The 26,057-nt window shown below is 38.1% G+C and overlaps 1 protein-coding gene and 1 long non-coding RNA gene across 7 annotated transcripts in view; one reads left to right on the top strand and one right to left on the bottom strand.

The window, feature by feature from the left end:
* Window positions 1-14,436, bottom strand: part of ACBD5 (acyl-CoA binding domain containing 5) — a 40,586-nt gene extending 26,150 nt beyond the window's left edge. Inside the window, exons 1-6 of one of the 5 annotated variants that reach the window (XM_040645320.1) lie at window positions 13,318-13,574; window positions 12,963-13,134; window positions 8,713-8,833; window positions 6,984-7,056; window positions 1,136-1,250; window positions 1,006-1,038 (exon numbers count right to left, since the gene is read on the bottom strand). In XM_040645320.1, the coding sequence (XP_040501254.1) occupies window positions 1,006-1,038; window positions 1,136-1,250; window positions 6,984-7,056; window positions 8,713-8,833; window positions 12,963-13,134; window positions 13,318-13,332 (529 nt within the window). In that variant the 5' untranslated portion in view covers window positions 13,333-13,574. Of the gene's footprint in view, window positions 1-1,005; window positions 1,039-1,135; window positions 1,251-6,983; window positions 7,057-8,712; window positions 8,834-12,962; window positions 13,135-13,317; window positions 13,575-14,366 lie in introns of those variants that run through there. The other 4 variants (XM_008709666.2, XM_008709665.2, XM_040645318.1 and 1 more) reach the window with 4 other exon arrangements.
* Window positions 14,437-14,613: 177 nt separating this feature from the next.
* LOC103680137 lies at window positions 14,614-25,907 on the top strand. Of its 2 annotated transcripts, none has more exons than XR_005838912.1 (3): window positions 14,614-14,744; window positions 24,651-24,703; window positions 25,443-25,907. It is a non-coding gene; the product is annotated as an uncharacterized LOC103680137 (long non-coding RNA). The 2 variants fall into 2 exon arrangements; XR_573058.2 differs by having other exon boundaries at window positions 14,664-14,744; window positions 24,630-24,703.
* The last annotated feature ends 150 nt before the right edge of the window (window positions 25,908-26,057 follow it).

Here is a 26,057-nt window from a genome sequence, read left to right as displayed (position 1 = left end):
GTCTGCTGCTCAATTAGTTCATGTTCAGGTCTTAATTTTAAAGATACAAGTGGCCACATTAAAACTGTGTATAAGCTGAAAAATATGCAAAAATGATACAGGACCTAAAAACAGGTCCAGATTTATTCCCCTCTGAATCCTAGCAACATGCTTCATACGGAGGAAATACTTAATATTTTTTCTGCATTGACTAGCACGAATTATAAGGAAGATTATTTGTTAAAATTCGATTCCTTTAAGCAAATCAGCTCTAGAGGATGTGGTTATAGAGCATTATGCCCAGTGAGCAGTGTATCAGCTACTATTGCAGACACAAACTGCAGATCTTATGACAGACAGCAAGGTAACTGTGCTGAAACGGCTAATTTCTGTCAATTAGTAAAAGATATCTTGTAAATAGGGATGCCAGGAAAATAAAACATATATAATTATCATTGAAATAATTCTTACAGGCTCATTTCACTCTGTTTTCTTAAAAAGAAATTTAAAGAGCAAATGTTTACAGTTAATGCCAGGAAATTTGCCTATTATTCAACTCCTGCTAGTATGTAAAAGATAAGCCTTTCAATTCTTTCCTGAGAGCACAAAATTAGAATCTAGAAAAAAAAAAAAAGACCAAGCTAAGTGAATTCACCGATGTCTTGTTTCAGGTTGCTACACTATGTGGTTGAACTATACTATAAACATACCCACGTTAAAATTAGCTAGAAAATCATTTCAGCCATGGCACTGTTAATGTAATTCAGAAAGCGAATCAGAAAGTATGATCTATCGAAACAAAATCATGAATTCTGTTCTAATTTTGTGTACACTTAGTGAGCCACCTGTTGTTTTAATAACTGAAGTAAACTAAAGCGTTTATAGTATTTTTGAATTTTATGCAATGTATTTGCTTGGAATGAAAACTTCTGGAGTGACAAGCTTATAAGCTATATAAATTTGTGCAAAATTCTTTTGGCATGTAAATTTTAAACAAAATGTTTACATGGATGTCATTATTCCTACCTTCCAAGTATTTAGAGATTTTCTCCAGTCGGACTGGCATGTGAAAGTAAAAAAAAAATTAGACATATAAATATTAATGCATGCATAATATATCAGTTGCTGGATTAAAAACAAGGTAAGACAGTCCAACCTGAGGCTAAATCAGAAGTTCCGCCACTCTTTTTGTCTTCTACAATTTCATAAAATGGACCTATGACATGTAGCAACTCTTCAACTTTCTCAGTCATTGGCATAGTTTCAAGAATCTGTAATCAAAAGAAACAAATCTTGTGAAATCACAAACTACTAATCTGATGATCTACACCAATACCAAATAACATAATATTTATAATTTATTTTGTAATATTTTTGAGATTTGATGTTCATTTATAGATTCCCCAAAGTATCTATATTAATTACATACTTAAACTGTATACTCTCCTAGAAAAGTTTCAAGTACATTAAAGATTTAAAAGTGTCTTCATTTTGAAGATTGTTTTATACAAGCTTCTTTTAAAATTTTACACAATAACCTATAAATTGTGCATTAAAAACTAAAGGCACTAATGTTAAATACAATTGAAAATGCTGGGGTGAGAGTAAAATTATTCTGTCTGTTCTTTAAGGTAGTGTTTCTAAAAGGGCACAAAAGTAAAGTAGGAAATGGTCATCACTTTCAGACACCTTCATACCTATGGGCCAATTTAGAATCATCAAATTTAAAGAGCAAGGTAAATTAACTGAAAAGGCATTCAAATAAATAGCCATCAACTGGTAACTGATAAAATATTTCCATATAGGACATATTTTTCAGATATTTAAAAAGAATAAGGTTAGCTTTGTGTGGGCTGACAGGGAAAACATCTAAATTTTTTTTATAGGCAAAAAGTAGTGAACAGTACCAGTAGTATAATACCATTATTGGGTTTTTTCTCGTTTTAAATAAGAAGATATAGATATAGATACATCTATGTGTTTTCTGAATCAATCTACAAAATAGAATTAAAAGTAATTATCACTTAAACAATTAAAATGGAGGGAACAGGGAAGACTCACTTTTCATTTTAGACTTTTTTCTGAAGTTTGGATTTTTTTCATTTACATATATTACTTTTATTACTAAGATGAACACATTCATTACTTTAAGCAACCAAAATCCTCTATCACTTTTGCATATTTTTCAGCTTATACACAGTTTTAAAGTGGCCAGTTTCATCTCAACCTCAGACTCATCAGTCACTCTCCCTGCTTTACTGTTTGCTTACTGCCTACCTCTCGCAATACAACGTAAGCTCAGTGTTGGAACAAGGCCTTCATCCGTTTTTGATCACTCCTGTATTTCCAGGCGTCTAGCACACACAAGGAATTTAACAAACAAGGCGGGGGTGTGTTGAGAGATTATACAGAATGAACTATGCTAAAAATAACTGGTGTTAGTGATTATAATGTAATTTTAGAGCTCAGAGTAGATTATCTAATTGCTGCTCCTATCAATGGATAGGAGTGTAAAAAATTGCTTTAACCAGAAAATGTCTTTTTGTAGAAGGAAGCACTTGTTATTGTAAGGCTGGGGCCATTAGGGAGGGCATTTTTATAGCTTATTATAGATACATGATCTGTAATTCGTATAGATTACAATAATAATTCTGAGAATTAGATTCAACCCAAAAACTGAAACCATTAGGTAATATTTACTTTTTTTTTTTTTTTTTGGTGACGTTTACTTTGATATGACCGAAGTCACAGCTACTACATGGCAGAGATATAATTCGAACACAAGCCAGCACCCTTTATTCTATACTGGAATAGTGTACGTATGTAAAGACTCAACAGAATCTAGTTAGCCAATCATATAGCCCATCTTGACCCACGCCACCCAACATCTCCTTTGATCCTCTTTCAAACCACATCTCTTTTAGTTATCTCTCCGTTAAAGATTACTCTCAAAAGTCTCTCAGATTTGTCTGTAAGTAGGGCTACTCAAATCTGTTTCGGTTTCTCATACCCCATAGGTAACAGACTGAATTACGGATTTCAAATATCAGAACTAAAGAAATGTAGCATGTGTCAGTGCTAAGCAAATTTAAGCAGAGTAATTTTTCTTTCGATAAGCTAGAATTTCAGTAGTCAATACAGGCGGGACACAAGTGGTCATGGTAAGATACACCCAGAATTTAAGAGGTTAGTCTCTGAAGAAGAAACTTAAAAAATACAAAACCCAAGAAGAATGATCTTGCACCTGCAAAATTCTCTCCCTCACTCCAATGCTGAAATAAAAGAAATGGCACACACGCACGACACACACACACAATCTCGGCTGGGACAGAGACACAGAAAGACCAGCAGAGCCAGGGAAATCTCAGTCTAGGTAAGTACTCCTTAACCCCAGAGATTTTATTTACAGTGTAAGTAAACTAAATCAAGTCAACTGGATTGTAACCTATCCAAATGAAGACTATTTGGTGAGCTGCACGGACTCTGAAAGCAGCACGATATTTTTCTAGGTTTCTCCAGCACATTTCATTGGTAAGAAACATCATTTTTGCATGATGAAAATTTACTATTAAAGGTACAGAGATGCTGTATTGTAAAGCAAAGATTAAATTCCTCAGATTTTTTTTTTTTTTTTGGTCAGATGGACACATCTCTTAATGTCATCCAAATCTCAGTGTTCTACACTCGGTTCAACAGACAATCTCAGCAATCACTACTCCAGTTTCCCAAGTGCCTCTGACATTTTGAGGAGCGTCCTCTATCTCAATCCTGAGTCTGCTGCGCACTAGAAGGTATAACACCCACTGTAAGTTAAGGAATTAGCGTTCCGGGGGGGAAAAAAAAAAGAAATTAGCATTCTGGCTTTTCTCTAAATCTCCAGAACATGGTTATCATCAGTCAAGACTTAAAAAGAGAAGGCCAGTGTTCTGGACTCGTAGAGCTACAGACCAGACTCTCAGCCATGGTAACTTTCAGGTTCCATCCTTTATAAGACTCTATTCGAATCCTCCCTCTAGTACAGCGATTGTCCCATCCTCTTAGAAATCCTGAAATAATGAGTCTGGGGTTATGCTGGGGCATTTTTTTTTTTTTAAACAAGATCCCCCTAGTGATTCCAATGTGCAGTGCTGAGTACAACAATCTCTCTTTAAATCCCACAGACATGATGCATATTATTCAAGTTCTGGCTGAATTCTCCAGAAATCCTCATTAAGATAACCTACACAATTTGGGGGGTGGCTGGCTGGCTCAGTCAGTAGAACACGCAACTCTTGATCTTGGGGTTCTAAGTTCGAGCCCCATGTTGGGTGAAGAAATTCTTAAAAATAAAATCTTTAGGGGCGCCTGGGTGGCTCAGTCTTTAAGTGTCTGCCTTCAGCTCAGGGCATGATCCCAGCGTTCTGGGATAGAGCCCCGCATTGGGCTCCCTGCTGGGCGGGAAGCCTCCTTCTCCCTCTCCCACTCCCCCTGCTTGTGTTCCCTCTCTCGCTGCCTCTCTGTCAAATAAATAAATAAATAAAATCTTTAAAAAATAAATAAATAATAAATAAATAAAATCTTTAAAACAACAAAAAAAAGATAGCCTATAAAATTTGTACAGAAAATAGAATTTCATATTTCCTTTCCATTATGAATCAAAATTAACTTTATTTAAAGAACTATGGATTATTTCCCACAAACCACATTAGTTATTCTGCTCCCTCAAAGCTAAGATCCTATTAAATTATTTTAAAAGAATTTTTTATTCCAGCAACTTTTTCAGTGATATTTCACTGGGCAGTTTATAAATTACAAAAAGCAATTTTCCATAAGACATTATCTATTATAAGATATAAATTAAATTGGTAAGTTCTTAAACATGTGAATGCAAAAGCGCAGAATGAGATTTATACTAAAAGAGTAATTCTAAAGAGCAATAGCACAGTGAACTATATTTACAAATATAATTTAACAACCGGTTCAGTTAGTAAATTATTGCAATTAGAAGTCCCAGGGTGCCTGGGTGGCTCAACCGGTTAAGCGTCTGCCTTCAGCTCAGGTCATGATCCCAGGGTCCTGGGATCTAGGCACCCCCACCCCCCCACCCCCGCATCAGGCTCCCTGCTCAGCGGAGAGCCTGCTTCTCCCTCTCCCTCTGCATCTCTCTCTGTCTCTCTCTCTCTCAAATAAATAAATAAAATCTTTTTAAAAAGTCCCAAATTCAGTAATCAAATCTTTGGGATAATGTAGAACCCCATACCATTATTTAAAACATATATATTTTTAAGTCATCTCTATACCCAACATGGGGCTCGAACTCACAACCCTGAGATTGAGAGTTGCATACTCAACCAAGTGAGCCAGCCAAGTCCCTCCCATCTCCTGCCACATCATTATTTAAAAGCATACAATTTTATCTGCTGATGTCCACAAAGCAAATCTCTGAAAATACTTTTAAAAACTAATCAAATTTTTCAATCTATGGGTATCCTAACATTCTTAGATTTATCTCTAGAAGTTTACTATAAATTTTATTGTATTCACCATATGAAAAATGAAATTTGAAAAGTTTGAATGGAAATAGTTGGTATATTCTCTTAACTAGAGAAGTAGCTATAGAAATCTACAGGCACAGTGGAAGTATCTTAAGACAGCTAAAAGGCAGCAGTGTAGTTTAAATCCATCTCCCTCCCACTTTAAACTGTGGCTACGTTATTAATTAATCAAATCGGATAGGGAAATGGGTAAATTTTACATAATGTGTCAATTCAACTTTACATGATAGAAGCGTGTCCTAAAAATTATAATGATATTTAAAAGAAAGAAAAGGAATAGTTACCAAACCAAAAAGGCTTTAGATTTTCTCTCTTGGCTTTTAAAAGTTTCCTTTGTTGTTGTGCTACTGATACAGTTAACAGCCAAAAGGACCAAACTCTGCCTTCTGTTATAAACCAGGTCCACTAAATAAAAACTGCAAAAATTTAACAAAGGCCACAACTTTGAGCAGTATAGAAGAAAACAAAATAAAATAAACAAATGAACCTCAATCGACCAAACAGAAATTACTTCTAGAAATTAACACTGTCAAACAATCTGGCAAAAGAACTATTCCATTTTACAGATTTTCTTTATGTTCACAGAAAATGTATTTAAGATTATCAAATGGACCTAAACTTTACAATTTCTGATCCAATTCCAAAATAGAAATGGTGTAAGAGTATCTTTAAAATCCAAGATTTCCTCATAAATTTGCTCCTCAAAACAATCCCTTGAACAGACTTAAAAGAGCTAGCTAGTAAGGAATGCCCTCCTTACTAATTATCAGAGAAATTAAAAGCATCTTATTCTGCTTCTGAAGGATCTCTGCATTCAGAGAAAAATGCTTGTTACTAAGAAGTCCCGTGATGGGAGTATCTCAATTCTTGAGTCAAACCTGATGAGAACACTGATGGGCAGGGTTGTTAACTACTTCTCCTAAATAAAAAGTTCCAAAGCAGAAATGCTTTCAAGACAGCCCAGGTACTGCCCAGATTCCTGAGAAATATTCAATATTTCAAAAGATTCCTATTTCCACACTTTCTGAAGAAGTTGACTATGGAGAAAGACAGAGAAAATGAAAAAAAAAAAAATCACATTGCATCACTCCAATGTGATTTTAAGGAAAAAACACTTACCTTAAGATGAACATGAGGAGACAGATAAAGCCCTAATAAATTCAACAATTTAAAATTTCTATTCTAATATATTGTGATCTCTTTGTTCCTTAAAACAAAGCAGCTAATTTGCTTGATAACAAAATTATTAGAGCTGCTCTGAATATTTTCATCTTCTTTCTTTTCTTTCTTTCTTTCTTTCTTTCTTTCTTTCTTTCTCCTTCCTTCCTTCCTTCCTTCCTTCCTTCCTTCCTTCCTTCCTTTTTTTAATTCATGACCTGAGCTGAGATCAAGAATCAGACGCTAAACCAACTGAGCCACCCAGGTGCCCCATGAATATTTTCATTTTCTGCTGTGAATTATTTCCCCTACCTTTTTCATTTCTTCAACATATGCAATCATGGCCTCCTCTTTGGTCATATCACCCAATGAACTCCAAGCATCCCTAGAAATGAGAATATCCAAATAACAAAAAAACACATTTTCCAATTGCTCAGAATACAATTTGTAGTCAATGCTATAGGATCATTAATTTAAAACAGGCTCTCTACTTAAAGCCTACACAAAGATATTATACTCTCAAAGGATCACTTTAAATGTACCATCTTAAAGAAAAGTATCAGAGTAAATAAACCGTCAAATTAAATAGTATTTAAAGTTTGCAAATATATAGCCCATCTATAGATTATAGACTATAGATTACAGAGACTATATTATATACACTATAGAGCAGACACTATAGACTGTTGAAAAATACCTGCTAAGAACTCTTCAACAATTTTATATTGTAAAGAACAGTAACAGAAATGATCATTTTAGAACTCTACATGAAAAAAAAAATGAAAAAAAAAATGGAAAAAAAAAAAAGAACTCTACATGAAATGAACTATCACAGCCATATTTTAAATGAACAGAAGTTTTGGTTAAAGGTTTCCATGAATTTAAACAAGAGTCTAACTTACACACTCAAAAAATAAAAGTGGTTTCCTATGTCTAAAAAAACAGAAATGTGAGGCATAGGACATTTTTAAACCCCTAGATAATGAGAACAGTCCTTTGAAATTTTTGCCTAAAATGAAAATCTTTCTTTTTACACATTTTTTCCAGAAGCAGTTTAGATCCACCAATGGTCACTTCTGAGGAAAAACCATAAAGTAAATCAATTTTCTTAAAACAGGTTAAATAACACACTGCTATTACATTTAACCTATAATCTATGACTATTCATAAAGAACTTAGAGGAAAGTACAGTACTAAGAAATCCTCAAAGGAGTTTAAGGACTTCCAATTCAGTGTAAAGAAATCTGGCCATTGGGCGCCTGTGTGGCTCAGTCGGTTGGGCATCTGCCTTCAGCTCAGGTCATGATCCCGGAGGCCTGGGATCGAGCCCCACATCGGGCTCTGGGCTCAGCAGGGAGTCTGCTTCTCCCCTTGCCCCTCACCCTGCTCTCTCTCTCTCTCTCTTTCAAATAAATGGAATTAAAAAAAAAAAAAAGAAATTGAGCCATCAAAATGTGTGGCTCTTAAGACATTCTTCACCAATTAGAATACTCTGTTCATCACATATAGTCTATGTTACAGAGGTATCTCTGGCTATTTTATGATTTTCTTAAGTATATTAAAGATCAAATTTTTATTCGAGTACAGTGGGACAGGAGGGACAGCCTAGATAAAAAGTTAGCACCGCAGTCCCTTAGTCATGCGCCTAGTTACTTATCATCTAAAGGCTCAAAGCAAACAGTGTCACTGCGTAAGTAAAGTCATTATTTTTCTTGGTAGGTACAAGAGGCAGGAGAGTTTGTTTGTTTAACTGACTTTGGGAGTTGCTCTTCTTACAATAAATGGAAAAAACCCCATCAAAGGAAAGACTAACTGAAAATGATTTTTTTTATCTTTGATACACCTTTCGGTTTTATTGCTTTCCTCTCTTCCCCAAGACTTTTCTACTTGTATGAAATTGTGTTAAAAGCACATGGAGGATAAAAATTGGATCGAGCACGTTAGAACACTTCTGCTTAGAATACATAACCACAAAAATATGTCATATGATAATTATGTCACTAAAATAAAATTCCTTCCATAGCTCTCTATATGAAATTACCATTTGTATCTTCCAATAGGATCCCAGAATCCAGGCCTTGAAAGTTTACAGGGTCCTTCAGTTGCCTGCTTATAGAAGCTATAGAATTTGAGCATCATTTCATTTGTTGGCTGAAATGAACCTATTGGAAACATATTAAATACAGATCACCTAGAGAACACAATCGATAATCTAAGGCTATAAATCAGCTTAGCTATACTAATAGTGATTTTTAAATATTTCATTAATAGTTCAGATAATCATTTCTTTCTGTCTTATAGAAACAAATGTTATGGCTCTGTTAGTTGCTATACTCCTTCAATTCAAAAAAAATCTCTCGAGATTTTTATACTTTAATAACAATGCCTAACATAGTTCAGTAAGTAAAAGCGTAAGTGAACAAATATGCTGTAGGTGTAACTAAAATAACTGTCAAATGTCATTTAAAAAGCACTATATAAAAATATAGAATAATTGCATTAGGCAACTACAATAAGGTATTTTTTATTGAAAGACTGTGACAAACCAAACTGACTAGCATAAATGAAAAAGCTAAATGTACACTACACTTAAAAAAAATTCAGTATTAAGAAATTCAACTCCTTTTAGCCAAATTTCAATTTCTTGATGAAAAAGGAAGTTTGGCTAAAGTCAACCAGTTCGTGCTGTGGTAGAAAAAGAATTAATCCAAGATAAAAGAGATTTCTCGGGCCGCCTCTCGGTCCGCCTGGGTGGCTTAGTCAGTTAGGTGTCTGCCTTTAGCTCAGGTCATGATCCCAGGGTCCTGGGATGGAGCCCCGCATCGGGCTCCTTGCTCAGTGGGGAGTCTGCTTCTCCCTCTGCCTGCTGCTCCCCCTAACTGTGCTCTCTCTCTCATTCTGACAAATAAATAAATAAAATTTAAAAAAAAAAAGAGAGATTTCTCATTTCCTACCTCTGTAATTTTGGACACATCAATTTCAGTGAAAATCAGTCTTCATATATGTCTCTAGCGTATCTATAACCTTTTTTATGTAAAAAATTTCAAACTGTATGCATGAATGCTATAAGTTGCAATACTTAATAACAGGGAAAATTGGAATGCAAATGTTTTATAATAAATAATTGCCTAAATAATTATGATACATATATACAACAGGATAGTTTATAACTACAGCCCTTAAAAATTGTATGGTATGAAAATATAAACAATGGCTTGAGAAAAGTTTCACAATCTATTATAAAATGATAAAAAAACAGTAGTTTAAAAATTGCATATCCAGTACAATCCATTTTTGCAAAATAAGTATTATATAAAGTAATAAGTATATACATAAAAAGCAGAATAGAAGGAAACACATCACAATGTTAAAGAAGATAACTCTGAAAATAGTAAGCATAAAGATTATTTTTATTTTCCTTTTTGCTTATTTGTGTTTTAAAATTTTTTTTACATTCAGTGTGTTTGTATATTACTTTTATACCAAAATTATTATAAAAATAAAAATTAAGGGGCGCCTGGGTGGCTCAGATGGTTGGGCATCTGCCTTTGGCTCAGGTCATGATCCCGGGGTCCTGGGATCCAGCCCTGCATCTCCCCCCCCCTGCTGCTCCCCCTGCTTGTGCTCTCTCACTCTGTCAAATAAATGAATAAAATCTTTTAAAAAATAAATTAAAATTAAAATGTAAAAAGATATTTTAAAAACTTTATAGATTGCATAATAAACAGATAACGTGTAGTAATCAAAAAGAAGTAGTTTATAAACGTTGTGAAAATTACAACATAGACAGGCAGAGAGGTGGTATTTCAGGTTTGGCCAAGAATGAATAATTCCAAAATCACAATAACAATTATCTCTATATAACATATGTTCTTTTAGGAGTATCTATTAGATATATTATTTCAATAATATGGTCCTTCTTTATATAACAGAGGTAAAAAAATGGGGAAATTACAGTTAAAATGGTCACGTATTTTTTTAAGCTTTGAAATAAAGTTTTATTTGAAAAAATATTTTTAAATGGTTACCTACTTAAATAAAACAAATCTACATTTAAAACACCAATAGCCTCGTCTCATAGTATCTTCAGTAAATCAAAGTAAGATTTAAAAGTTTATTTGTTAAGGTGAGTGACATATACATTAGAATATATTACAGTAAAAACTGATAACATATTATATATATTCTGTGTGTAAGATACCAGATAAAGTATAAGCTGTCTTCAAGGTGCTCACACATAATATGTTTGATATTTGTATTAAAAATGTTATCTAAGAATTTAAATTTCAGGGGCTCCTGAGTGGCTTAACAGCACCTGCCTTTGGCTGAGGTCATGATCCCAGGGTCCTGGGATTGAGCACCCCATGGGCTCCCTTGCTCAGCAGGGAGTCTTCTTTTCCCTCTCCCTCTGCTCCCACGCCCCCTTCAGCGGGGTTTGTGCTGTCTCTCTCTCTTGCTCATTCTCCCTTTCAAATAAATACATAAAACCTTTAAAAATTTTTTAAAAAATAATAATAAAAAAAAGAATTTAAATTTCTAAAAGCTAAGGAGAAACCAAACATAGATGCTATAGGACTGATTATAAGTTTAGACCTTAAATAAAGATTAAGCAACAAGGAACAAAAAAACTGTAAGAACTTACTCATTGCCAAACGGTTCAGGGCAGACACCAAATAAAAAGTATTATTATAAAAAATTTAATAATTCATTGTAATAAGACTTCCAGCTTCAATTAATATCAATTTAATTTCACACAACTAATGAATCATCGAGCCTTACATCGGAAACCAGGGATGTACTGTATGGTGACTAACATAATATAATAAAAAATCATTAAAAAAAATCAATGTAATTTCAGGGGATAACAGTATACTGAATACTGTACAACACAGGTGCCATTTGGCAGGATATCTTAACTTTGCAATAGCTTCTTAAATGCTATGTATATACAGATTATATTTACATATGTTTCTTAATACATAATATATATCAAAAAAATAAACTAGAGACACCAAGTTCTACCTTTAACAATTTTCAAAACATTATAAAAATGTGTGGTTTAGGAGAAAGGATGAAGATACAACTTACGTAAAACTCTTAGAATGATGCCTTTCTATAAACTCTCTTAATCAGGCATTTAAAAAACCAATAGCTAAGTAAGTTCCTGTATTATTTCTTTACATATTCTTCATTCACTCTTAATAACAACCCCCTCCTATGTCCTTCCCTAGTTCGACGTTTGAGATTACAAAGGAATACTTTTTTGTGTATATTTATTTTTAAAATCTTTTGAATCTGCAATTAATTAATTTTTATTAAACGGTGTTGAATATTCATTACCAAGTTAATTCATGATTAATTAAAATAGAGACCATATTAAATACTGCAATAACAGTGTATTCATTGAGCATTCAGTGAGTTTTACCCTCTTGGCACAGTAATAGTGCTTAAAAACATCATTTAAAAAATACAAGTTTATTGTGAAAAATAATTCATATGATGAAGAAGGATAGGAAGTAAAACATGAAAGTTCCCCTTGCCAAGCCTCTCCACAGGAAAAAATATTTGAATAACGGCTTTAAATTTCCCAACTTTGGTCAAACACATAAAATTACAAATTTGAAAAGCTCTGTAAGCTAAATAGGATAAGTTTGAAGAAAACCACACCTGGACACATCACAGTCAAATTGCTGAACGGCAAAGATAAAAGAGAAAAATTTTGAAAGTTGTCTGAGAAATGACACATTAAATACAAAAGAACTGGAATGATATTTCTCCTAAGCTGAAAGGAAGGCCCCATGTAAGAATAAGAAAGGGAACCCTAGAATAAGAGAATAGCACACACAAAAAAGTCACAAATATGTGTATTTATTAAAATAAATCATTTTACAAATGAATATAGCTATTCTTTCCTTTCCCTCCCTTCACATCAAAAGTTTTTGCAAGGCTTAATAGTACACTTCTTGAGTATGCGGCACCAAGCATCCCCAACCCAGTTTTATTTTTTTTAACATATCCAAATCCGCAGTCATTAAGTGACAGACTTTTGTTTTCAGCAATGAAAACTACTCAAAATCTGGATAATATATTTGTCTTGTGCTTGAAAGATCAGCAGGTCATTAATTAACGCTCTTCACCTTCCCTCCAATTACATTCCTTTTAAACGCAAAAACGAAGTAGGTTAAATTAGCAAGACTAGAAGCAGAAAGAAGATTAAAGGAGGCGAGGTTCGGAAACTGGGGCCTCCGGCCTCTGCAGGAGGCTTCTCCAGCGCGGGCCCAGCGCACTTACCATTTTTCGGCAAACTCTGGATCACCTTCACCGCCGCCTCAAACCTGGTTTCGTGCACGGATCTCGTGTCAGCCATCTCCAGCCGCCAGTGCCGGCCCCAGTCCCGGTCCCAAGGTCTGTCGGCTGGAATCAGGCAGCAGCAGCACCAGCTTTCCCAGGAGCCTGCATGAAACTGGAACATGGAGCGCAGCCGCGGATCAACATATCCAAAGGGAGGAGGCCCACGCAGCTGATCATTGCCCCGTTACCCTGCCCTATCCAGGCCACCCAGACCGAGGTGGCCCAGCTCTTTCCTCCTCCCCGGGGCGTGACCTAGGCCGAGAAGCCGGCCCGCCGAGACTGAAAAACAACTCACCGAGAGGAAGAGCATCTCTAGCACAACACGGAGGGGCTCCGGCCACCCGTGGTCGCGGAGCCGCTCTCCCACCCGCAAGACCCTGGCGGAGCAGCCACACTCCCCATCCCGGCGGGGTACCCACAGCCCCGCCCCAGAGCCACTAAAGGACCCACTAGCTGCAGCCGCCGCCGCGGCCGCTCAGCCGACTCCACCCACCCGCCCCGCGTCCGAGGCGACGACGCGCGCTGCTGTGGATCGCCTGGGTAGGGCCAGAGAAGAAGGCAAGGCAGAGAAGATGGATCGCATTTAGCTTTTTGAACAGACCGGACCGCGGCGTCCATCCCAGTGCAGCCTGACAGTGGGAAGCGCGCAGGGGACGCGGGGTTGGATCCTGCGCCAGGGCCCAAAGGATGGAGCATCGGGCAAAAAAAAAATGCCCCTGCCCTCTTAGGTTAGGGTTTGAGGAATGTGATGGGATATAAGCAAAGGGCTTTAGATCCGGATAGGCTCGGTGCGAAACTTATGTTCTGCCATTCGAGTTCTGGCACCCTAAAGAGTAGATGAAAGAATCTGAGATGCTGGAACACAGTGTTCAGCAGTGTTTGGGCCGCTATTCTTTGGCAGTTTTAACCGCCTCGAGCCAAGAACGTCCTAGAGTAACCAAAGGTGTGTGGGAAGGTTGCCAGCCCGTAGACCGTGCCGGGGGAGGAAGGAGGAACGAGGGCACTTTCCCCAGCACCACCACTAGCTTCAGCCCGATTTAATAGGCCACGGGGCTCGGGGAGGGAACAGTGAGGACCCAGTACGGATTGTCAACCCTAGAAAGGTGTACCTTGGGCCTTCACCTTTCTAGTTTAACGCCCCGAGACCTCAGGCACCTGGAAGAGCCCCCAGGCCCACCGTGGAGGGACTGATACGGGTTTTAGGGACGGAGTCTTGCGGCCCAGAAATCCCCGAACTCCCAGGGCCTCTTTGTCAGTTCGGGGTTGGTTAGGAGGGTTACTAGCAGAAATCTAAGCGCAGACTGTAAGTTACTCTTCCCTCGGAGCCTCACTGCCGGCATTTACCTTGACATTGCCGGGCAAGGCCCGTCCGGTATTGTCCCCGACGCCCGCCCCTCGCCCTGCCCCGTGGACTTGTGGGAAATGTAGTCCCCCCCACCCCACCCCCTCCGGCGCTTCCGGATACCTCCCTCGGCGGCCAGCGTTCTTCCCACCTTTTTCCGGTTGGGCTTCTCCGTACCGCAGACGCTCAAGCTGTTGCGGCGGAAATCCCTCCTTCTCGCTGCGTCGCACACATCCGCTTCCAGCAAAAGAAACCCTCTGTGATATCTTCGGAGGTATCCTGATGTGACCTGGTGTGAATCGGGGAACTGGGATGTAGTTTTTTGCTCCTGGTTGCTTACTAACTTTGAGGGCAAGTATATGAAGGCAAGCGCCGTTTAGGTAATAAAGACTACCGCTTTGCTGAGTGCCAGGTATTTGCCAAGAGAATACACACGTTCCAAGACCGCTATAGAGTGTTTACGAATGAGGAAATGGAGGCTCACGGTAACTGATTGGCCCAAGGTCCCACAGTTTAGTAAGTAGCAGAGCCAGGAGTCAGTCCAAAAAACTCTTGCTTTAGATCTTGGACTTTTTCCAGGACGCCAAAGTGTAAGAAATTAACAGTTTTTGTAATAGACTCAAACTAGGAAGAATTTATGTGGTTTTTTTTTAATTTATGTGTTTTAATATCTGCTGCTTCCTCACCTCTTTGTTCTTTTTTTAATTATATTCATTTCGGTTCCAAGCTATTCAGTCATGGATACTTATAAAAGGGCTTGGGTGTTTATTTCTAAGTCTTCATTTTGACAACTTTTCATGAAGTTTATGTAATAAGCAAATGTATGTTGGTCTTTAGGTACAGATGAATGGGAATTTTCTGTCAGTGATTTTTGTGGAATTTCCATTTGCAAGTAGTGTAGTATAGATTTCCAATCAAGGAGAATAGCATAAGGAGAAAGGAAATTGAGATTATTCAGGTAAAGTTATTTTAAAAGTAGCTGTTTCATGTAGCTGTGCTGGTTTGTATGTGGTAACTCCTACTGAAACACAATGATGAATATGATGGACTGACTCAGTTCCTAAGCTGCCTTCCATTTATGTGAACAACCTATAATTCTACCTAAAATATATCTCATGGAACACTGGTTAATATCTTTCGATACCAGGGCGCCTGGGTGGCTCAGTCAATAAGCGACTGCCTTGGGCTCAGGTCATGATCCCAGGGCCATGGGATCGAGCCCGCATCAGGCTCCCTGTCCAGTGGGAAGCCTGCTTCTCCCTCTCCCACTCCCCCTGCTGGTGTTCCCTCTCTCTGTGTGTCTCTCTCTGTCCAATAAATAAATAAAATCTTAAAAAAATATATATATATGTATATATATATATGTATATCTTTCAGTACCTTCAGAACAGTGCCTGATCTGAAGCATTTTTTGAGATTTAATTGACATACAACATTATGTTAGTTTCAGGTGACAAAATAATGATTGTCTGTTTGTACATATTACTAAATCATCACCATAATAAGTGAAGCATTCTTTTTTATTTTTAAAGATTTTATTTATTTGACAGAAAAAGAGAGAGCACAACCAGGAGGGAGCAGCAGGCAGAGGGAGAGGGAGAAGCAGACTACCCACTGAGCAGGGAGCCCCGTGCCCTAAAAGGCAGACGCTTAACCAACCGAGCCACCCAGGCGCTCCAAGTGAAGCATTCTTGATTGTGTTCTTCTAGAGATATTTTAATTACGAATGGGCCCACTTCTTACGTATGACCATAAAAAAGGTAAAATGGTATCTTTATGCGTTTAAATAAACGTAAAGGAGCAAATTTTAAAATAACCGAAAAATTCTTCTTTTAGATGCTCTTTCCTTTACAAGCATTTTTAAACTCCTACTATGTCCCATGGGACATAATTAACACTAAGGTTACAAAGCCGGTCAGGGAACTCAGTCTAGGGTGGTAAATAGCCATGTAATATAATAACCACAACACAATGCACAAGTGTTAAAATTGAAGGATATAAAAAGAGCTATATTATGTACACCAAAACAAGTACAGAAATGTTGGTAACAGTACTATTTGGTAAAGGCCCAAATCTGGAAACAACTCAGTGACCATCAACAGTAGAATAGACACATATGGACTACTGAAGGGCAATGAGAACAAATGAACTACACCTATTCAACATGCATATAGCTCATAGACTTAATGTTGAGGAAGAAGCATCTAAATTCAAAAAAGAACATAATGTGTGATGCCCTTTATATAAAGTCCAAAAACAGGCAAAAGCAAATGTTTAAATTCAAGCTGGAGGTATAGTGTCTAGAAAGGGGATGAGGGAAACTTGGGGTTCTAGTAACAGACAATTTCTTGAATTAGGTGTTTATTACATGAGTATGTTCAATTTGTGAAACTATTGAAATGTATAATTAAGATTTATTTGAATCTTAAAAAAAACCAACAAACAAATAAATAAAAGGCAGAATCAGACCTATAAATACAGAGAACAAACTGACGGTTACCAGAGGAGAAAGGAGTGGCGGGTTGAGCAGGATGGGTGAAGGGAAGATGGAAATACAGGCTTCCAGTTATGGGATAAATAAGGCACGGGAATGAAAGGCACAGCATAAGGAATATAGTCCATGATACCATAACAGTGATATAACTGGACAGATGGTAGCTACACTTGTGGTGAACATAGCATAATGTACAAATTGGTCGCATCACTAAGTTGTACACCTGAAACTAATGTAACATTGTGTGTCAACTATACTAAAAAAAAAAAGAGGGGTGCCTGGGTGGCTCAGTCGGTTAGGTGTCTACCTTCGGCTCAGGTCATGATCCTAGGGTCCCAGGATTGGGCCCCATGTCAGGCTCCCTGTTCAGTGGGGAGTCTGCTTCTCCCTCTCCCTCTGCCCCTCCCCCCTGCTTGTGCACATGCTCTCTGTCTCTGTTAAATGAATAAATAAAATCTTTTTAAAAAATTAAGAAACGAAAAAGAGAAAATTTCTTCTTTCACTCTCTAAAAAAGATTTATTTTTCTTTGTGTATGTTATACTCCATTTAAAATTGAAATTTAAAAAATTGTACCTGTAGGGGCACCTGAGTGACTCAGTTGGTAGAACATGTGACTCTTGATCTCAGGGTTGGAAGTTCAAGCACCATGTTGGATGTAGAGATTAGTTAAAATAAAATCTTTAAGGAGTACTTGGGTAGCTCAGTCGGTTGAGTGTCCGACTCTTGATTTCAGCTCCAGTCCATTATCTCAGGGTTGTGGGATTGAGCCCTGGATCAGGCTCCTCATTCAACAGGGAGTCAGCTGGAGATTCTCACTTTCTCTTTCTCTCTCTGTCTCTCTCTCTCTTCCCCGCAAATAAATAAATCTTAAAAAAAAAAAAAAAAAAGAGTCCGTGGGGTGCCTGGGTGGCTCAGTCAGTTAAGTGTCTGCCTTCGGTTCAGGTCATGATCCCAGCGTTCTGGGATCAAGCCCTTGCTCGGCAGGGAGTCAGCTTGTCTCTCTCTCTGTCTCCCTCTGCCCCAGCCCCCCTTCGTACTCTCTCAGATAAATAAAAAATCTTAAAAAAAAAAAAGTGCATGCGCTTAACCCTCATAATCTATCACCACCTTAAAGAAATCCTAAATATTTAAAAATAAATAAGTAGCTGCCTTCGGCTCAGGTCATGATCCCAGGGTCCTGGGCTCGAGCCCCACATCAGGCTCCCCACTCCACAGGGAGTCTACTTCTCCCTCTGCCTGCTGCTCCTCTTGCTTGTGCTCTCTCTCTCTCTGTCAGATAAATAAATAAAATCTTAAATATATAAGCATTTTTTAAAAAATTAAAATAAATAATTAGGGGCACCTGGGTGGCTCAGTTAAGCATCTGCATTTGGCTCAGGGCGTGATCCCAGGGTCCTGTGATTGAGCCCCATTTCAGGCTCTTCTGCTGGGAGCCTGCTTCCTCTCCCACTTCCCCTGCTTGTGTTCCCTCTCTCACTGGCTGTCTCTCTCTCTCTGTCAAATACATAAATAAAATCTTTAAAAAAGAAAAAGTAAATAAGAAAAAAAATAAAATCTGTAAGGGGTACCTGGCTGGTTCAGTCAGAAGAGCGTGTGACTCTTGATCTCAGGGTCATCAGTTCAAGCCCCACATTGGGCATGGAACCTACTTACAAACAAACTTTAAAAAATATTTTTTAAAATATGTACATGCTATGGGAACATAAGAGAGTATTAAATCTATGTGACAAAAGGAGGAAGATCAGAGAAAGCAACATTTGAGCTGGTTCTTCTGGGATGAGATGGCATTTGCAAGGAGAGAAGGTGAGAGAGAACCATTCTAGGGAAAGGTAAAAAAGCTAAAACACACCATATGTGATAAGCAGCAAGTTTGTTCATGTAATGGGACTGTACATATGAGGGAAGGTGGGACAAGGTACTGGATGAAAAACTGGCTGAGGCTCACTTGAAGGTCATATATATGCCATGCAAAGGAGTTTGTACTCCGTTTATAAATCCATAAAGACAGTATATTTTTGTATGAACTACAATTTGTTCAGGAAAGCACAACTATTATGATTGATATGGTATCAGACATTAATTACACTATATTACATTAATTAGACTGTATAATTGTGGGAGCTACTGAAGAGTCTATGGAAAGCTATTGTATCTGTGTCTGGAGGGGAGCTTAAAATTGCTATAGGTCAGTGTGTCTTGTAGTCAAGAACTTACATGAAGTAGGGAAGAACAAAGAAAAACTGAAACCCCTAAGGACAAACTGGAACCAATGAGGACAAACTGAATTCTATGTTCTCTCTCACTGCCTCTAAAGTCAATAACATTGATGGCCTTCAGAATAAAATGGTACCAGTCTTCATGCAGCCGAACTCATGCCTGACCTAAGACTCAGGAAAGTAGGTCAAGGTTCTACTCCATGCCTGGTACCCTCCAGAGATCCTTCACTCCTACCTATCAAATCTCACATAAATTCTTATGGTCAATCCTAATTCAGAGCAACACAAAGAAGGGAATTCTGGGAGATATAGTTGTAGCTTCTCTAAGAATAATGACCCAATACAAATTGACCAGAATTATTCTAATTTTTACTTTTATTTTTTGCTTTATTTATTTGAGAGCAAGAGAGAGAGCGAGCAGGAGTGCAGGGCAGAGGGAGAGGGAGATACAGATGCCCCGCTGAGCAGGGAGCCTGACATAGGGATGTTTGATCCTAGAACCCTGAGATCATGACCTGAGCAGAAGGCAGACACTTAAGTGACGGAGCCATCCACGCACCCCATTCTAATTTTTACTTTTAGAGTGACCAGAGTTTATTCCAGAAATATACAGAAAGATGAACATTAAAAAATCTAACATAGGACGCTTATGACTAAGAGTCAGATGCTTAACCAACTGTGCCACCCAGGCACCCCAAAACTACAAACTTAGACAATATGACAGTCTCGGCTAATGCAACAAGATTAAAGAAAATGAATGAGATATAAGAATCAGGAAAGAAAAAGTAAATATTTCGTTATTTGTGGATGATAAGTTGTCCACATGGAAAATTTAAGGGAAGCTACTATTGTTACAACTTAGGGTTCAGCAAGGTCATTGAACATAAAATCAATCAATAATGATCCTTTAAAACAACAGCAATAGATTAGAAAATATAACAGAAATAATATTCACAATAGCAATAAATTCCAAAGTCCTAGAAACAGAAGATGTACAATATCTTCATGGAGAAAAACTATAAAATTTATCTGGACATGAAAAAATCTGAATATATAGACATATGATAGTTACATCCAAAATTATAAAGATGAAAATTCTTCCCAAGTTATCCATAAATACAATTCCAATTATAATCCCTGTAGGACTCTGAAACAAACTTCATAAACTTTATAAACTGACTCTTAAAAAAACCTAAAGAAAAGCCCAAAACAGGCAAGATGATTCCCAAAAGAATGTGATGGAATGTTGGTCAGGGTGGGCTAACTGCTACAGTCAACAACTGCAGTATTTCAGAGGCTTAACACGCAAAGTTTCTCTCTCATTCATCTTACAGTCCAATGATAGTGGCAGAAGAGCAAGGGGGAGGTTGGATTCACTTCACTGAGTCTTCTAGGAATCCAGAATCCTCTGCCTTATGGCTCCATCATCCTTTAGGACCTCAGAGTCCTCCAAGAATCCACTGCATGCAGAAGAAGAGGTTAGAGGGATGGCCTGGAGAATCTCAAGAGAGATTTTTAGGAGCCAGGTCTGGAAGTGGCAAAGACTGCTTTCCACCAGCATTTCATGGGTCCCACTTAACCACAAGCAAGACTGAAAAATTCTAGTCTAGCTAAATTTCTAGAGAAGAAAACTTGATGAACAAATAGCAGTCTCTACCACAAAAGATTGGTCCCACCAAGTAGTAGCATACTTAAGAATTGTTAGTAAAATGTTATACGCAACTAATGAATCATCGAACTTTACATCAGAAACCAGGGATGTACTGTATGGTGACTAACATAATATAATAAAAAAAAATTAAAAAAAAGAATCATTAGTAATTAACAAGTGTGGGATACTGACTGAAGAAAAGCTATTTAGCTTAATGGGATGGAAGAGAGGGCTCAGACAGGAATTAAAGATTACTGGAGAAAATATGAACTATTTCATAAATAGCAATGGAATGAACTCTATATAGAAAGTAAAGATAAGGGGCGCCTGGGTGGTGCAGTCGTTAAGCGTCTGCCTTCAGCTCAGGGTGTGATCCCAGCGTTCTGGGATCGAGCCCCACATCAGGCTTTTCTGCTGGGAGCCTGCTTCTTCCTCTCCCACTCCCCCTGCTTGTGTTCCCTCTCTCACTGGCTGTCTCTGTCAAATAAATAAAATCTTTAAAAAAAAAGAAGAGAAGAAAGCAAAGATAATAAGATCCTTACCTCAGATAGACACATAATAAATTCCACACAGATTAAGGATCTAATGTGTAAAGTACATCTTTAGTCATTAGAAGAAAAATAGAGCTGCTGCATTACACAACTCCAGGGGGCACCATTCACGTTGTAATCTGTATTAATTAGTGCCCCCTGAAGTTGTGTAGCACAATGATCTTGTTTATGATTAAGTGTTAAGGAAAGGATTACTTAAGCCTCAAAAATAGAATTGCAAAAAGAAAATATGGGTACATCTCTTAGCTTAGGCTGCATTAACTAAATGCTATAAACTAGGTGGACAGTTATTTATTTCTCATAATTCTGAAGTCTGGGAAGTCCAAGATCAACAGTCCAGCAGAGTGTGATTCTTGGTGAGGGCCCCCTACCTGGCTTGCAGCTGGCTGTCTTTTTGCTGTATCCTCACATTTCTTTTCCTAGATGTGATACATGCTCCTCGAGAGAGAGATCTCTTTCTCTTTATCTTCTTATCAGGACACTAATCTTATTAAAAGTCCCAGCTTCATGACCTAATCTAAGCCTAATTACCTACCCAAAGTTCTCACCTCCAAATAGTATAACATTGGGGAAAAGAGTTTCAGGATATGAAGTTAGGGTAGACATAAACATTCAATACATAACAATACATTTGACTACATGCAGATCGAAAACTTTGGTGTAAAAGAAGATACATATATAAAATTAAAATATGTTACAGATTTGGAAAGAACACTTTCAACATGTGTTGAATGATACAGTCTCCAAATCCATCTCCCTTCTCCCTTGTCTCTGAGGAGATTATGAAAAGCCCAAAATTCAGTGTTCTAAGCTCTCCTACAGCTAAAGGTAGCCATGTGTCACTGTTCTGGTTTATGTACGTAGTAAACATTGCTCTATAGTGCTTCTGCGAAGGTTTTTAATGAGTAAAGATTTAGCTGGAGCATGCCTTTGCCCTTTTTAGCCTTTCCCTTTTACCTTTATCCTTCTTATTCTTGAAATGTTGAAATAGATGGAAGTATAGCAGCTATCTTGTCCCATAATGATGAAAACCAGGTACCAAGTTGGTGAAAACTAAAAGAGAGGAGGAGCCTGGGTTCTTGGTGGCATCATGAACACCTGCACCAGTCTAGCATGGTCTGTGCAAAATCTCCTGATCCAAGAAAAATATAAACATCCTTCTGTAGGGTTTTATTGCCTGAAGCAAAACAGAATTTCTAACTGCAACAATCTGTAAGAGACAAAAAAAACCTTTTGTACAGAATGAAGAATTCTTGCAGTTAATTAAAACCAAAGGACAAAAAACTCAACAGAAAAATGGGTCAGGGAAAAGACTGGCACATAGCAGACGAGGAAAAATAAATGGCCAAAAACACAAATGGGAAGATAAACTCTATAATAATCAGGGAAATGCAAATTAAAACAACAATTAAATACCACTTTTTATTCCTCGGTCCTGCTAATGATCTTATGTCTGACAATATGATGCTGGTGAGAATTTGAACGTATGGAACTCTCATACACTCTTAAACTTTTTTAAAAAGATTTTATTTATTCATTTTGACAAAGACAGCACAAGCAGGGGGAGCGGGAGGCAGAGGGAGAGAGAGAAGCAGGCTCCCCACAGAGCAGGGAGCCCGATGCAAGGTTTGATCCCAGGACCCTGGGATTGTGACCTGAGCCAAAGGAAGACGCTTAAGTGACTGAGCCACCCAGGTGCCCAGCTCTTATATGCTCCTAATGAGAATGTAAATTGATACAACCTACTGGAGATCAATTTGGTGCCTTTCTTTCTTTCTTTCTTTCTTTCTTTCTTTCTTTCTTTCTTTCTTTCTTTCGATTTTATTTGACAGAGAGAGACTGTGAGAGAGGGAACACAAGCAAGGGGAGTGTGAGAGGGAGAAGCAGGCTTCCCGCTGAGCAGGGAGCCCGATGCAGGACCCAATCCCAGGACCCTGGGATCATGACTTGAGCAGAAGGCAGATGCTTAATGGCTGAGCCACCCAGGCACCCCTGGTGTTTTCTTTTCTTTTAAGATTTTATTTATTAGAGAGAGTGAGACAGACAGAGATAGTGAGAGCGAGCATGAGTGGGGAGGAGAGGGACAAGCAGACTCCTGCAGAGCAGGGAGCCTGACTACGAACTCGATCCCAGGACCCTGAGATCATGACCCCAGCCAAAGGCAGATGCTCAACCTACTGAGCCACTCAGGCGTCCTCAATTTGGTATTTTCTACTGAAAATGAAAATACACATACCTAATAATGGAGCAATTTCCTTTTCTAGCATAAATTCTAGAAAACTTTCACCCATGTGCGCATGGAGACAGATATAAGGATATTCATTAGAGAGCTGTTTGTAGTATTAAGCAGTTTGAAAAAACCAAAATACCTTCAAATAGAGAATACCTAATGAAATATGGAATGCTGGAACAACAAAATACTATATAGCAATAAAAAGGAATAAACTATACTAGAACTGTATGAATCTTGAGAATATAATGTTAAGTGAAAAAATAAATTTTTAGAATATATAAAATGCATAAAACAGAATTATAAATTGTTTATACCAACTTAGTACATAAAGTTATTTTTCAATAAAAAGAGAAACAATAAATTCATGCTAGTGGTTACTTCGTGGGTGGAGAGACTGGTTGTGGTGCATAAAAGGTCCACATTTTTATCCAAACATTTTATTTCCCTTTAAAAAGCAAACATGAAAAATGTGACAATTTTGCAATTTTTTTATAGAATTTTACCCAATTGCCCTCCAATGCTTATTGAACAATCCATCTTTTCCCCTTGATTTGAAATGCCTCCTCTTAAAATACTAGTTCCCACAACTCAACAAAGAAAAACAATCAGATTTTAATATGGGCAAAGATCTTGAATAGACATTTCTGTAAAAAAGATATGCAAAAGGCCAGTAAGCACATTAAATGATCCTCAACATCGCTAATCAATAGGCAAACGCAAATCAGCTGTTTTTTGGTTTCTTTAGATTTTCTATTTGTTGATATTTTCATTTTGTTCCCACAATACTTTCTTGACTTTCTCCACATCCTTCCTTAGTTCTTTGAGCATTTTTTTTTTTAAGATTTTATTTATTTATTTGAAAGAGAGAGAGAGAGCGCCCGAGAGATAGAGCATGAGCAGGCGAGAGAGGAGAAGCTCAGCAGGGAGCCTGACATGGGGCTCAATCCCAGCACCCCGGGACCATGACCCGAGTGGAAGGCAGACTCTCAACCAACTGAGCCAACCCAGGTGCCCCTGCAGTTGCTTTTCAATGTTGTAATCTTTATTTATTTATTTATTTATTTATTTATTTATTTTCTTCCTTGAAATGTGTTTTTTCTTTTCTTATGTAAAATGAAGATAACAATACCGTTCTTACAGGATTGGTAAAAGATAAGAGATAAAGAAGGAAGAAAGAACTTGGCATGTTCTTGGTAGGTAGTAGGCATTCATTTTTTTTATAATAATTTTTTATTAAGTTATGTTAGTCACCATACAGTACATCCTTAGTTTTTGATGTAGTGTTGCATGATTCATTATTTGCGTATAACACCCAGTGCACCATGCAATATGTGCCCTCCTTAATACCCATCACCGGCCTATCCCCCCCCCCAAGCCCTCAGTTTATTTCCCAGAGTCCATAGTCTCTCATGGTTCATTCCCCCTTCTGTTTACCACTCCCCCTTCATTCTTCCCTTCCTTCTCCCACCGATCTTCCTTCTATTTCTTATGTTACATAAATGAGTGAAACCGTATGATAATTGTCTTTCTCTGCTTGTCAATGTCGTAATCTTTAATATCTGGCTCTGGAAAGGGGGAAAAAAACTAAAAATGAAGGGGCGTGGAGGGGTTCTTTAAATTCCCTGTAAGTCACTTCAGTGAGAGGGGAGGGGCTTGCAACCCTGGAGAGAGGTGCCAACAATGGCTGCTTGCTTTTCTGGCAACACTTCATTGATCAGGTGCAGTAATCAGTGATCAGATCCCCGATCCCTGATATTTGGGGGAGAGGGTCCTTTTTGCGCACTCTGGCGCCCACAAGCTGTATGCAAGCTGCTCCAGGAATATCTACACACCTGCCTGCGGTGTGGCAGGGGGTGGGGGAAGGGTAGCAGCTAATGTGCTAAGTGCCGAAAATGACCAAAAGTAACTGCGATTTTCCTTCATTTTTTTCAGGAAGTTGCAAACTGTGGGTAGACTCCAGAGTAGTTACATCAGGCAGACTGTGCCAGCGCAATACTTGTTTGGAAGGGTAGGCCGATTCTTGGTGCTTCCTGCTCTGCCATCTTCACAGAATCCTCTCTCGAACACTCACTTTTAACTGGTGGTGTGCTAAGTAGTTTATGGTTCATTTCATTTATTATTTTCAAAACATAAGAATTAGCAAGGTTTCTATAACTTCCCCAGAGTCTCACAGCTGGTGGATGGTCAAGGTTATATTCAAAACGAATGAAGAGAGGCACGTCCAGAACAGCGGAATAGGGGTCATCTTAACCTGCTCCTGCATAAAAGCAATGAGAACATTGGCAAAAATTGCCGAAGTCACTGTTCTCCAAACTCTGGCAATCAAGCAAACTCTGGAAATTAACCATAACCATGAAAAATTAACTGTGGGGGCGCCTGGGTGGCACAGTCGTTAAGTGTCTGCCTTCGGCTCAGGGCTGATCCCAGCATTATGGGATCGAGCCCCACATCAGGCTCCTCCGCTGGGAGCCTGCTTCTTCCTCTCCCACTCCCCCTGCCTGTGTTCCCTCTCTCGCTGGCTGTCTCTCTCTGTCAAATTAATAAATA

This window comes from Ursus maritimus, unplaced genomic scaffold, assembly GCF_017311325.1.
Source record: "Ursus maritimus isolate PB19 unplaced genomic scaffold, ASM1731132v1 scaffold_31, whole genome shotgun sequence".
NCBI classification, from domain to species: domain Eukaryota; kingdom Metazoa; phylum Chordata; class Mammalia; order Carnivora; family Ursidae; genus Ursus; species Ursus maritimus.
The sequence above is the reverse complement of the archived record's forward strand: the minus strand, read 5'-3'. Positions and strand labels throughout refer to the sequence as shown.